This window comes from Periophthalmus magnuspinnatus, chromosome 22 (genome assembly GCF_009829125.3).
Source record: "Periophthalmus magnuspinnatus isolate fPerMag1 chromosome 22, fPerMag1.2.pri, whole genome shotgun sequence".
NCBI classification, from domain to species: domain Eukaryota; kingdom Metazoa; phylum Chordata; class Actinopteri; order Gobiiformes; family Gobiidae; genus Periophthalmus; species Periophthalmus magnuspinnatus.
This window is the reverse complement of record NC_047147.1, coordinates 23,924,498-23,937,781: the sequence shown is the minus strand read 5'-3', so window position 1 is coordinate 23,937,781 and position 13,284 is coordinate 23,924,498. Positions and strand designations below refer to the sequence as shown.

Sequence of the window (13,284 nt, the reverse complement as noted above, 5' to 3'; positions counted from 1 at the left end):
AGCCCGAGAACCGTGCACGCGCAGCAGGAGGGTGGTACCTGCGCTCACGTGACGGCTCCACCTCAGCGCGTGCGTTATTTATAGTAGCGGTTCGGGTCTTTTCCGTGTCTGAGAGCTCCACGGTTTTCCTGTTTATTCTGAACACAGACGCGCGCGTTACGTAACAGAATCAGGTTATGGCACAAGAATATTTATGATGATGTGTGGCTTTTATTGGATTAGCGCCTTGTCTGCTCCTTCATCCGTCTGTGTGCAAATAATGACGCAATTAATGCACATGACTGAGCTAAACACACTGGCAAAAGAGACATGACCTATTCAAACAGAGCAACAGTGTACTAGAGGCTAGGGGAGGTGGCCTAGTAGTGCAGTACATGCAGTAGTAGTAGCGGTAGTAGTGGTGGTTCCAGAAACTTAGTAAAAAAAAACACAAAGACTATTCACTCTTATTCATTCACTACCAGACAGAGACTCCACTACTCAAATATCCAGACGAAACATGGACTAAACCTCAAATGAACCAGGACTAAACCATCCAAGACTAAACCAGGACTAACCCAGGACTGGTAAATCCGGGACCAAACCTGGACTGTACCAGCACTATACCAGGCCTAAACCAGGACTAAACCAAAGACCAAATCAGAACCAGATTGAAACCACACAGATCCTGCTAGTCGGTTTAGGGTTGTACAATAAAGAACTCTTTCTAAAGACTTACGCCTGTGCCCAATGCTGCTCTCTGCCGGAGGAAAGCGGCCATTACACTTTTCACTTTTTACGTTTTTTGTTGTTTGTTTTTTTCTTTCAGACCAAAATCAGTTTTGGACGGTGCAGGTCTGTGACTGGTCCAGCAGAGGGCGCCAGAGTGCAGCGTAAACTGAACATTTCTGTGTCTTGCCCCTCACAGAGTCAGTTATGATTTACTATTTTTACTTATTATTTACTTATATTTTTAGTGTCCATTTTTTTGAAAATACAGATTTTTGCAATTTCTTTGATTATTTATCTATTAGGCTATAATACATCAACTTAAAGTGGAAAACCGACTCCAAAACATCCCTCCCCTGTCTTGAGTTATATTTTACACGACCTATCCCGATGTTTCAGATGAAGTCATCACATTTTACAGACAAATCACATTTAACACAGATGGAGCAGCTCAAGTGACTCTTGTTCAAAAACATACGTGTTATTGTTGCTGTTGTTGTAATTGTTGTCGCTGCTGTTGTTATTGTTGCTGTTGTTGTGGTTGTTGCTGTTGTTGTGGTTGTTGCTGTTGTAATTGTTGTCGCTGCTGTTGTTATTGTTGCTGTTGTTGTGGTTGTTGCTGTTGTTGTGGTTGTTGCTGTTGTAATTGTTGTCGCTGCTGTTGTTATTGTTGCTGTTGTTGTGGTTGTTATTGTTGCTGTTGTTGTGGTTGTTGTTGCCGTTGTGGTTGTTGGCTCTAGTCTCTAATAGAAATGATCAGGTTGAACATTTGTGAATTTACCTTTTGGATAGTTTATGGTAAAGTACAATGTCATCAAAGACCTGTGTGTGACCCCTGACCTCATCTGGAGTATGAGGTCATCACATTCTATAGACTGAAAAACAACAAAAAGAAAAGTATTTACACCCAATACTAGCTGACCTCGAGTGTTTGTGATGTATGAATGAGTCTGTACTGTAGATTAACTGTCTCCACTCTGTCAGCCCTCCAAAACCAGTTAGGATCCTCCTCTAGACCTGATCAGACCCAGGGGGCGCTATATGACCAAAAATACATCCTCAGACTTGTGTACAAATGGTTTTTATTTTGATTAATAATAAATACAAAATTTTACCAGATTTAATCCCAAAATCAGAAAAAATTAAAATATTCCCAAGAAAAAAAGGCAAATAATGTTTGTCCAAAGTCATTTCAATCCCAGCGCTGCGGCGGGAATGACGCTCAAAAACACAGTTACACACAAGAAAAAATATGTCAAAAGCAAATCAAATAAAACCGTTTCAGATCCCGTTTGAGATATTAGAGCAGATTATTTTAAATATAAACAATAATTCCAGATTCTGAGCAGATATTTACAGAAAGAGACAGATATGACATTTTGCTGAAGCCAAAACTAAAAATAATGTACAAATTTGGAAAGAGGTAAAAAAAAAAAAAAAAAAAAAAAAAAAAGCTCCTCTGAACAGGCACTGGGAATCAGGCGACAAACATTAGCTGCTGCTGTTGAAGGTGGTTATTTGTGTAGTGGAGGAGATTAGAGCTGAGTGTGGAAAAGGTGAGAGGACTTTAAAAACACAGCACTTCTGTATCACTACTTGATGACATCACCAGGTGTAACAGACTGTTGCAAGTTGAGGGAGACGGGATCAGTGAAACATGTGAGTGAAATTTTTATAGAAGAGGGAGCATTACATATAAAGTTCCACTGAATCACATTAACACATTTAATTTAACATGAAACTGCTGTCGTGGCTAAACATTAAAGCTGCACTATGTAACTTTTCTGACACTCTGTCTCCCCTCCCTTTGCTCTTTGTGCCAAGTCACTCCTTCAGAGCACTATCACATCACAATCAGCTGCATCCCACTAATGAAACGACTGCACATCACATCAGGTTTGTCAAGTTGCTGTGTACAGTTTTGTATCATGTTTTTGTATATTTATGGAGAGTTGTTGTGTGGAGCATGGGTGATATAGGCTTGTGGGCGGAGCCTTGTACAAGCTTGTACTGCTAACTGTGAGGAGGGTTTGAATAGGGCCTGGGAGAGATCACTAGATTACCCAAACATGCATGGATGACATCTAAAACCTTTTCAGACATGTTTTTGATGAGGGAACATTAGATCATGAGAGAAAGATAAAAAAAAAAAAGTTTTTGCATAACATCGCCTCTTTAAGATTCTGGTTGTAAATAAAAATGTTGCTGCTCATCAGTTGTGTTCGTTGAACTGTCGGCAGATGGCTTTGATGATCTTCGGGATAAACTCGTACAAACCGGTGAACTCACGACTGAAAAACGTGTGTGCATCTTTGGGCTCCGACGCCATGTCCCTCAGGTCCTCCATAGGGGCCCAGGCCACGCCCACCGCCAACATCGTCACACCTGATACGTCCACAGCACGAGGAGAGAGGAGAGAGGAAACAGGAGACAGGTGAAGTGTAATGACACGTTCCTTAAAGGAGCAGCGTTTTATTTACAAACCTTGTCTCTGAGCAACAAGCGCCGGAGCTCTGACATCATCATACGACTGTCCATCAGTGATCACCACCAGGAAGTCCCGCCCCCGAGTGCTCCTTCTGCTGGGACCAGACCAGGATCTAAGCCAGTGTCTAAACTAGGTTCTAAAAACAAGGTCTAAAAAAGGATCTAAACCAGGGCTTAAAACAGGGACTAAAATAGGGTCTAAACCAGGGTCTAAACCAGGGTCTAAACCAGGGTCCCGGTCTGTGGCAGTACCTGAACAGGTGATGCATGGCGAACTCTATCGCTGCCCCTGTGGCTGTCCCTCCGCTCATGTAGTAGATGTCTTTGAGTGCGGTCAGAACCTGCTCTTTATCCATGTGATCGTGCAGCCCGAACTCCAGACGCTGGTCGTAAGTGAACTGTACAGCACCTAAGGGTCAGAGGTCACAGGTCAGGCAATGTGCAGCACCCAAGGGTCAGAGGACACATGTCAGGCACTCTACAGCACTAAGGGTCAGAAGTCACATGACAGGCACTGTACAGCGTCTAAGGTTCAGAGGTCACAGGTCAGGCACTGTACAGCATCTAAGGGTCAGAGGTCACAGGTCAGGCACTCTACGGCTCCTAAAGGGTATAGGTCAGGCACTGCATGGTGCCTAAAGGCCAGATGTCACAGGTCAGAAGTCATAGGTCAGAGGTCAAAAGTCAGGTGCTGCACATTTTTATCTCTTTTCTGTCAAAACACATTCATAATCATCAGCCTTTTAGATGTCGGGACTCATTGTGTCATGACTGACTCACATGATTTATTTAAATAAACAGAAAATGTGCCTATTCACTTCAATGAAATTTGGACACCTCATTCTGCAGTACACAATTATAACCAGTAGATGGAGCCAAAGTGTCTCTTACTTACATTTTAATTCACTATTTTAACTCCTATTTGATCTTTTTTTTTAATGTCTTTAGAGTTTTAACTGTTTTTAAACATTATTCCATTTTCAAACCTTGGCTCTAAATGTGCCTCAGTATAAACTCACCAACTCGAGATCCCGCATCAAAGATGTCGAAGTGCTGAGTGAGTTCAGCCAAAAAGTCCAGAACAATCCGGAAGTTTGAGTCTCCCACACTGGACGAGCCGTCGATCAGGAAGCCCAGGTTTATGAAATTATAACACGTTTTACCTGGACACAAAATAAATGTATATGTACAACAGGAAGGGGAGAAGAGGGATCAGGAAGCCCAGGCTTACCAACTTATAACATGCTTTGTCTGGAGACAAATATATATACAGGTGAGGGGCCAGGTGAGGAGACAGGTGAGGGGGCAGGTGAGGAGACAGGTGAGGTGTGGCCTGGGTTTACTGCGCAGGTGTGGATAAGACAGGTGAGGTGTGGGTGGGGCTTACTGCAGATTAGATTGTCCAATGAGCAGAGTCGCTGGGTCAGAGTTTTGACGTGTTTGTTGGCGCTGAACCAGTTCGGGATGGAGAACGAGAAGTGACCGTTGTCTTTGCACACCGCCTGGAAAACAAAACAAAGAGGTTATGCAAATGATTCTAGACTTCCAGTCCAGGTTCTAGTTTAGACCTGGTGCAGTCCTGATATAATCCTGGTTCAGTCCAAGTTTAATCCTTGTTCAGTCCAGGTTTAGTCCTTGTTCAGTCCTGGTCTAGTCCAGGTTCAGTCCTGCTTTAGTCCTGATCCAGTTCTGGTCCAGTCCTGGTTTAGTCGTAGTTCATTCCTGGTTCAATCCTGGTCAAGTCCTTGTCTAGTCCTGGTTTAATACCTTCCGTGTGAAGTCCTTGTCTGGGACCATGGGCAGTTCATCGGCAGAGGGTTTGGCCACAGAGACCAGGAACACATTGATCCCGGACTCTCGGGCCAGAACCGAAGCCTGGTCCAGATCATCTGAGGGCCACCCATCAACCAGCACCAAGACCGCGCGTGGGTGCCCCCTCCTCCCCCCGCGCTCCGGGGAGAACAGGGACTCTACAGCGTGGAGGATCGCCCTACCTGAAACCAGAGAGAAACAGAACTAAACCAGGACTAAACCAGGACTAAACCAGGACTAGACCAGGACTAGATCAGCAATATACCAGGAGTACACCAAGACTAAACCAGGACTGAACTAGGACTAAACCAGGAGTAGACCAGGACTAGATCTAACCTAAACCACGATTGAAAGAGGACTGAATGAGGACTGAACTAGGATTAAACCAGGACTTAACTAAAGGACTGAACCAGGATTAAACTAGGACTAAAGATGGACTGAGCCGCAACTGAACCAGAACTAAACCGGGACTAAACCAGTCCAGACTCACCTGTGTTAGTGTCTCCTCCGTTGTAGGACACTTCTTTGATGGCGTAGAGCAGGTCTTTGGGCTGAGTGAAGTTGTTTAGGAGGAACTCAGTCTTTGGAGCTCCACTGAGGAAACATCAAACCATCAGAAGCACACAGAGACACCACAACCACAGAGACACCACAACCACAGAACCACAGAGACACCACAACCAAAGAACCACAGAACCACGAGTCCAGACCTGGCTTGGACCATAGCCAAATGAGGTCCACTCGGTCCCACTTTGAGGAATGATGCCAAACGAACCACAAAGTTCTTCTGCAGATTAAACCTGCGACGCCCAATGTTCTCTGAGCCATCGAGAACCACCACCACGTCCAGCTGACAGTCTGAGAGAGACGAGACAAGGGTTAAGGCTAGACTGGATTTAGACCTGGTTCAGACTGGGGTTAGATCAAGGTTCGACTGAGTTTAGACCAGGTTTAGACCAGGGTTAGACCGGGTTTAAGCCGGGTTTAGACTGGGTTTAGACTGGGTTTAGACTGGGTTTAGACTGGGTTTACACTGGGGTTAAACCAGGTTTAGACAAGGTTAAGAGGGGGGTTTTACAATGGGTTTAGTCAAGGTCAAGTTCTGTTTGAGTCCCCTAATTTACTCCTGATTTAGTCCCTAGTTTAGTCCTAGTTTAGTCCTGGTGTAGACCCAGGTTTAGTCCTTGATTTAGACCTGGTGTAGTCCTGGTTTAGTCCTGGTTTAGTCCTAGTTCAGTCGTGGTTCACTCCTAGTTCAGTCCCTGTTTAGTCCTGGTTTAGTCCTTTTTTGTCTCACCTTTATTTCCTTCGGTGAGTGCTTTTTTCACTGCTGCTTTCTTCGGAGACTTTTTCACTATAAAACAGAAAAATACAATACGGGGACGGGAGCTTAGCAACACTATCAATCAAACCTGTTGCTAACGCTAGCTGGAGCAACCTCGAGGAAAGATGGTGCCCAATTTCTCTGTTATTAATGTTTATATCTTTAGGGACAAAATAGCTAAATAAAAACCCAAGAATCACGTAGAGCAGGTTAAAAATGTTGGTTTTAACCCGCTTTTAAGACCAAAATGACAAGCCTGACAGCAGCAGTTCCAAAAAGAGGGGCCACAGTTTTTCAATTAAATGTATATTGGAGCCAGAGTTGAGCTGGAATGGTCACTTCCTATTTGGAACTATTTGGCTGGTGGCTGAGCTATGTCCATTTATATATACAGTCTATGCCTCTGCCCTGAAAACAAGGTTCAGCTCTGGTGAAGGCAGCTCTCTGACAGAACCATCTCTGTCCTGCAGAGTGGAGAGGCTGGACTAAAGCTGAACAGTAATCCAAAAACTGACAATGGCTTGCGGTTAGAGCCAAAACATGTCAACACGGTAAATATTTCTCCTAACTTTAAGTCATTAAAAAGAATCAAACCAATCTGAACAGTCTCAAAAAGGAAACACATTTCTCCAGCCCTGAGCAGAAAATGTCCTCCAGCCCCATGTCTACAGCCCCGGGCACAAGATGGCCGCCTCTGAACCTGTCTTCTGGCCTACTTGTGTCTGTGCTCCAGCTGTTTCTGGAGCAGGACTCAGATGGATGATGGTCTCAGATACATTTGGATATGAACACATTTGACAAACAGTTTGGACCTGTCTTTTCCACTGTCTCATCCTCTGTGTGGTGATAGTACGAGCAGAGCCAGCACAGTGGGCTTTGAGAAGCATGTTGAAGAAAGATTTTTTATTTTTTTTTGTGAATGATGTAACAACAAGCACTTAATGTGATTTTCAGGCTTTATTACAGTAGCAGGGCAAGACTGTCAGCATTACTGTGAATCACAAAATGTTCTGCAACAAATATTCAGATACAGTATGTCTTTCATTTTTGTTTATTTGTCAGGGACCGTGTACAAAATCAGAAATCTTATAAAAGAAAAGATGATTTGTACCAGATTTAGATAAAGATATAATATTTAGATTTGAATTGTGCTGTTGCTATAACACCAAAGGACTCCAAATCATTCAATTCATTATGCTTGAAACTCTTGGATATGTGTGAAAACTGTGGTTATTTTGTGGTTGTGTAAATGTGAAAATTCCAGACCTGGTTCCTCTGCTGCGAGAGCCGTGGTGCTGCTCTGACTGCTGAGCTCCAGAGGCTCCTGCTCCGCCCCTGAACAACAACAAGACAAGAAAAACATGAAACTTAGCCAGGACTACACCAGGACTAAACCACAACTACATCAGGTCTACACCAGAATTACACTAGAATTACACCAGAACTACACCAAGACTACTCTGGGACTACACCAGGACTAAACTGGGACTAAACCAGGACTAAACCACAACTACACCAGGACTACACCAGAATTACACTAGAATTACACCAGAACTACACCAAGACTACTCTGGGACTACACCAGGACTAAACTGGGACTAAACCAGGACTAAACCGGGATTAAATGTAACAGGATTAAACCAGGATTAAACCAAGACTAAACCAGGACTAAACCGGGTCTAAACCTGGACTCAACCAGGACTAAGAACAGACGTACGTGCCAGGCTGAAGGAGGAGGTCCAGCGCGGCAGGTGCTGGGACTGGACTCCGTTAGAATAAGATTTCAGGTAGTTCTGACGCCCAGGCAACTTCTTCACAACCACGGGACCCCCAGACAGGCCCACCACCCCACTGAAAACAAGAACAATTACAATATATGTAAATGAGGCCACACCTCCAGACACAGACACATCTGGTTTAGTCCTGGTTTAGTCCTGGTTTAGTCCTGGTTTAGTCCTGGTTTAGTCCTGGTTTAGTCCTTGTTCAGTACCTGTGTATAGCTGCTCCACACACAGAGGACACTGAGGCGTACACTTTAGTCCCAAACACAGAGACTCTCTGAGGACAGTCTGGGGGACAGAGGACAGTCCGATCCTGGTCCTGGTCCAGGGACAGGTCTGCGGCCCGGGTCTGACACGACACCGCCTGGGTCCCTGACAGGAAGAATAACAAATATAAACAATGATTTCATCCAAAAATAATAATAAAATAAAATAAAACTGAAAAATACTGTTTATTTTTCCAGTCGAAACTGCTCAAGGGAGATACAAGATCTTAAAGATGCACCATGCCACTTTCTTGTCTCCATGGAGATGCTATTGTTTTTCATGGAATGATATGAAACATATGACATATGAAACATATGAAACATGTGACACATATACCACACATGACATATAGCACATATGGTATATGACACATATGACATATATTTATTTATCTTTATTTATACAGGGGGACCCAATGAGAGCACTTGGGCTCTCTTTTTCATGGGTGCCCTGTTTAAAATACAACACAAACCGAAAAAACAATCAAAACAAATAAGTCCATAAAAAACATCAATAACAAGTGCAGGTGTGTGTATAAAAGTTTGTTATCAGATTATTAAATTGCAATTGTGTCACCAACGTGTCCAGTTTAGCTTTTCCTTGGAGGATATTCAATTTTTGTGAAGCAAAACAGGTAAAAGCCTCTTTCCCATCTCAGTTCTGGTGCGGCTCATCCTTAGCCTTACGCAGTCATGTGATCTGGTGTTAAATGTTCCGGTATCAATAATGAACAAGCAGGTGAGGTATTCTGGCAGTTTTTGAAGTAATCCCTTATAGATAAACTTAATGCAGTGCTGGTCTCTTCTAACAGACAGTGATGGCCAACTCACTTTTTCATAGAGCGTACAGTGATGAGTTACAAATCCATCACCTGTAATAAAACGAAGGGCCGAGTGAAATAGTGGATCCAATGGTTTCAAAGCAGAGGCTGAAGTCACATACACCACATCCCCATAATCCAGTACGGATAGGAAGGTTGCTTGCACTATTTCTTTTCTGTAACTCATTGGGATACAATCTTTGTTTCTGTAATAAAATGTTAATTTAGATTTTAAACTATTACATAATTCTGAGATATGTTTTTTAAAGTATATGACATGCGACACATATGACACATATGGTACATATGACACATATGACATGCGACACATATGACACATATGGCACATATGACACATATGACATACGACACATATGGCACATATGGCACATATGGCACATATGACACATATGACATACGACACATATGGCACATATGACATGACACATATGACATGCGACACATATGACACACATGATATATATGACATACGGCACATATGGCACATATGACATTTGACACATATGACACATATGACATATGACATACGACACATATGGCACATATGACACATATGACATATGGCACATATGACATGCGACACATATGACACATATGACATACAACACATATGACATATGACACATATCATATGACACATATGACATGCAACACATATGACACATATGACACATGACACATATGACATATGACAAGTATGACACATGACATACGACACATATGGCACATATGACATGCGACACATATGACATGCAACACATATGACACATATGACATATGACACATATCATATGACACATATGACACATATGACACATGACACATATCATATGACACATATGACATACAACACATATGACATATGACACATATGACATGCAACACATATGACACATATGACACATGGCACATATGACATTTGACACATATGACACATGACACATATCATATGACACATATGACACATGTGGCACATATGACATTTGACACATATGACACATATGACATATGGCACATATGACATGCGACACATATGACACATATGACATACAACACATATGACACATATCATATGACACATATGACATGCTACACATATGACACATATGACACATGACATATGACAAGTATGACACATGACATACGACACATATGGCACATATGACACATATGACATTTGACACATATGACATGACATACGACACATATGGCACATATGACACATATGACATTTGACACATATGACATATGACACTTATGACATTTGACACATATGACATGACATATGACACATATGGCACATATGACACATATGACATATGACACATATGACATATGACACATATGACATATGACACATATGACATGACATACGACACATATGACACACATGACATATGGCACATATGACATACAACACATATCATATGACACATATGACACATATGACATACGACACATATCATGCAACACATATGACACATATGACCGAATTAGAATCCCAATAACTTTATTGATCCATAAGGGAAATCACTTGGCTTTACCATTACAGCGAATCTCCGCTCTGGTTTTTGAGAGTTGTGAAAAGTGCTTATAAACTTGTGGTGAATAATTAGGATGCTCTGAATGCAGTGAGGAGTGAGGAATAACTTTGGACCAAACTGTTTAAAATGAACTAGTTCTGTTTTTAAGACGGTCAAAATCAGGTCCAGGGACTTTAAAAACGTCTGTGAGTTTGTAACTGATCTGTGTCAGATCTGTAGCCGAACAGTTTGATTTGAGAGTTTGGTTTTTGGATTAAAATGTGGTTCAAAGGGAAAGAGTGAGACTACAGGTGGCAGTGAGGGACAATTTATGACGTGAGGATTTTTAAAGTCTAAAGTCAATAATAAAAAGTGTGTGAAAATAATTATAATCTTTAAGAGATGTATCCAAACTCATAAATGTGCTGCTGGTTTGCTCTTTCTCTTTGGACTTGAGAGTGAAACCCTCTGTCAAGAGACTGAGCCCAACACAAACACAGCAGAGTCTAGAGAGAAGGAGAGGACGGAGGGAGGGAGAGAGGAGAGGGAGGACAGGAGGGAGAGAGGGAGGAGAGGATGGAGGGAGGGAGAGAGGGAGGAGAGGGAGGAGAGGAGGGAGAGAGGGAGAAGATGAGGGAGAGAGGGAGGGAGGGAGGAGAGAGGGAGAGAGGGAGGAGAGAGGGAGGAGAGAAGGGAGAGAGGGAGAAGATGAGGGAGAGAGGGAGGGAGGGAGGAGAGAGGGAGAGAGGGAGGAGAGGGAGAGAGGGAGGAGAGAGGGAGAGAGGGAGGAGAGGAGGGAGAGAGGGAGAAGATGAGGGAGAAAGGGAGAAGAGGAGGGAGAAAGGGAGGAGAGGAGGGAGAAAGGGAGGAGAGGAGGGAGAGGAGGAGGAGAGAGGGAAGAAAGGGAGAGGAGGAGGGAGAGAGGGAGGAGAGGAGGAAGGCAGGGGTGTTTGTGGAGTGTAGAGACTGACTGACCACTAGAGGGAGCACTGACGGCCGCGGACACCACCATCACCACTGTGGACATAAAGACACAGTACGGAACATTCACTATAGAACATTCAGGGACATGTTTATGACTTAAATGAAATGTTTTACCTGAGATCAGCTGTAGAACTCTCCCGCAGGACATTTTGGATCTGAAACTAAAATAAAACCAGTCCTGATTTGACTCTGGTTTAGTCCTGGTTTAGTCCCAGTCCGGCCTGAGTCCTGGTCCTGGTTCAGACCGGGATCAGAGCAGGTCTTTGTGCAGTTTTAGAGGATTCTGTTTCACAGTGACTCTGCACATTCTGAAACATCAGAGTCCGGACCAGGACTAAAGCAGGACTGAACCAGGACTGAACCAGGACTAAAGCAGGATTAAACAAGGACTAAACCAGCACTAAATCAGCATAAAGTATGTTGTTTAAAAATCATTTCAGAAATAAAGACTTTAAAATCTTTGTCTTTTGACCAAGAAAAATAAAGTCAAGATTTAATTTTGTTTTAATTAATTTTGTGAGGTTTAATCCATGTTATAATGTTGTTCCCTCCTGAAAAACAGACCTGGAGTTGTGTTTGTTTCATTCACACATGTTTGAGTGACACTTTATTATCAGTCTGTTACATCTACAAAGCTCAAAATGCTCTGCTCCACCTTGTGATGTCATGAAGTGGTTGTTTTCAAGTTAACAGCTCCTTTTACCTTTAGTTCAGTAGAGATTGGAAATCCCAGGTCTGAAATGATCCAAATGATTCTAGTGAAGGTGTGTGGAGTTTAAAAACACAGTGGAGCACTTCCTGTATCACCACATGACATCACAAGGTGGAACAGAGTGTTTTCAGTTTGAGAGAAGAACTCAGACTAAATATTCAGGGTCTGTGTGTTAAACATGTGTGAAACAAAACACAACTCCAGGTCCGTGATGAGGAAACATTAGAACAGATCATAAAATAGAGAACTATGGGCCTTTTAAGTACTTTTACAGCGTCGATAAATATAAAATGTGCAAATACTGTTTATATAATATTTATATTGTATATGAGGAGAGCTTCATTTTTAACTTTGGTGTTCTCACATAATTTCACTTAAACACAAAAATCTGAACTGTCAAAGCAAATAACAATCTGCAAAAATGAATCCTGACTTAATCCAATTAGCGCTTTAAAAAGGACTCCAGCCTGCTCCAGAACAAACAGAGCTGTTATGCAAACGTGTCAGATGCCCTCCCATCCTCCTGTATCACTGTGTCAGATGCCCTCCCATCCTCCTGTATCACTGTGTCAGATGCCCTCCCATCCTCCTGTATCACTGTGTCAGATGCCCTCCCATCCTCCTGTATCCTTGTGTGTCAGATGCCCTCCCATCACCTCATTCTGCTGTCTGAGAAAATAAACTATATCCAATAAAGCTGTTAAAATGCCACATACCTGCGATGGACTAGTCCAGGTGTAAATCTCGGACTTGCTCTGGACTGTGCGCTGGTCTTTGGTCTGGTCACAGGTCCAGCCTCTGGTCTGGTCCCTGGTCTCTAGTCTCTGACCTTTAGTCCAGTCTCA

General features: G+C 42.8%; 1 protein-coding gene across 1 annotated transcript; it reads right to left on the bottom strand.

Moving 5' to 3' along the window:
• Positions 1–2,862: 2,862 nt before the first annotated feature.
• Positions 2,863–13,284, bottom strand: coch (coagulation factor C homolog, cochlin (Limulus polyphemus)). Its single transcript, XM_055231370.1, has 15 exons — positions 13,156–13,284; positions 11,842–11,888; positions 11,719–11,760; positions 8,322–8,484; positions 8,049–8,182; positions 7,598–7,666; positions 6,305–6,361; positions 5,718–5,865; positions 5,498–5,601; positions 4,963–5,189; positions 4,583–4,697; positions 4,215–4,358; positions 3,448–3,604; positions 3,193–3,287; positions 2,863–3,093 (listed from the first exon to the last, which is right to left on the bottom strand). Exons 2-15 carry the CDS (start codon positions 11,873–11,875, stop codon positions 2,921–2,923), a joined length of 1,662 nt encoding a protein of 553 aa, XP_055087345.1. The 5' UTR covers positions 11,876–11,888; positions 13,156–13,284; the 3' UTR covers positions 2,863–2,920.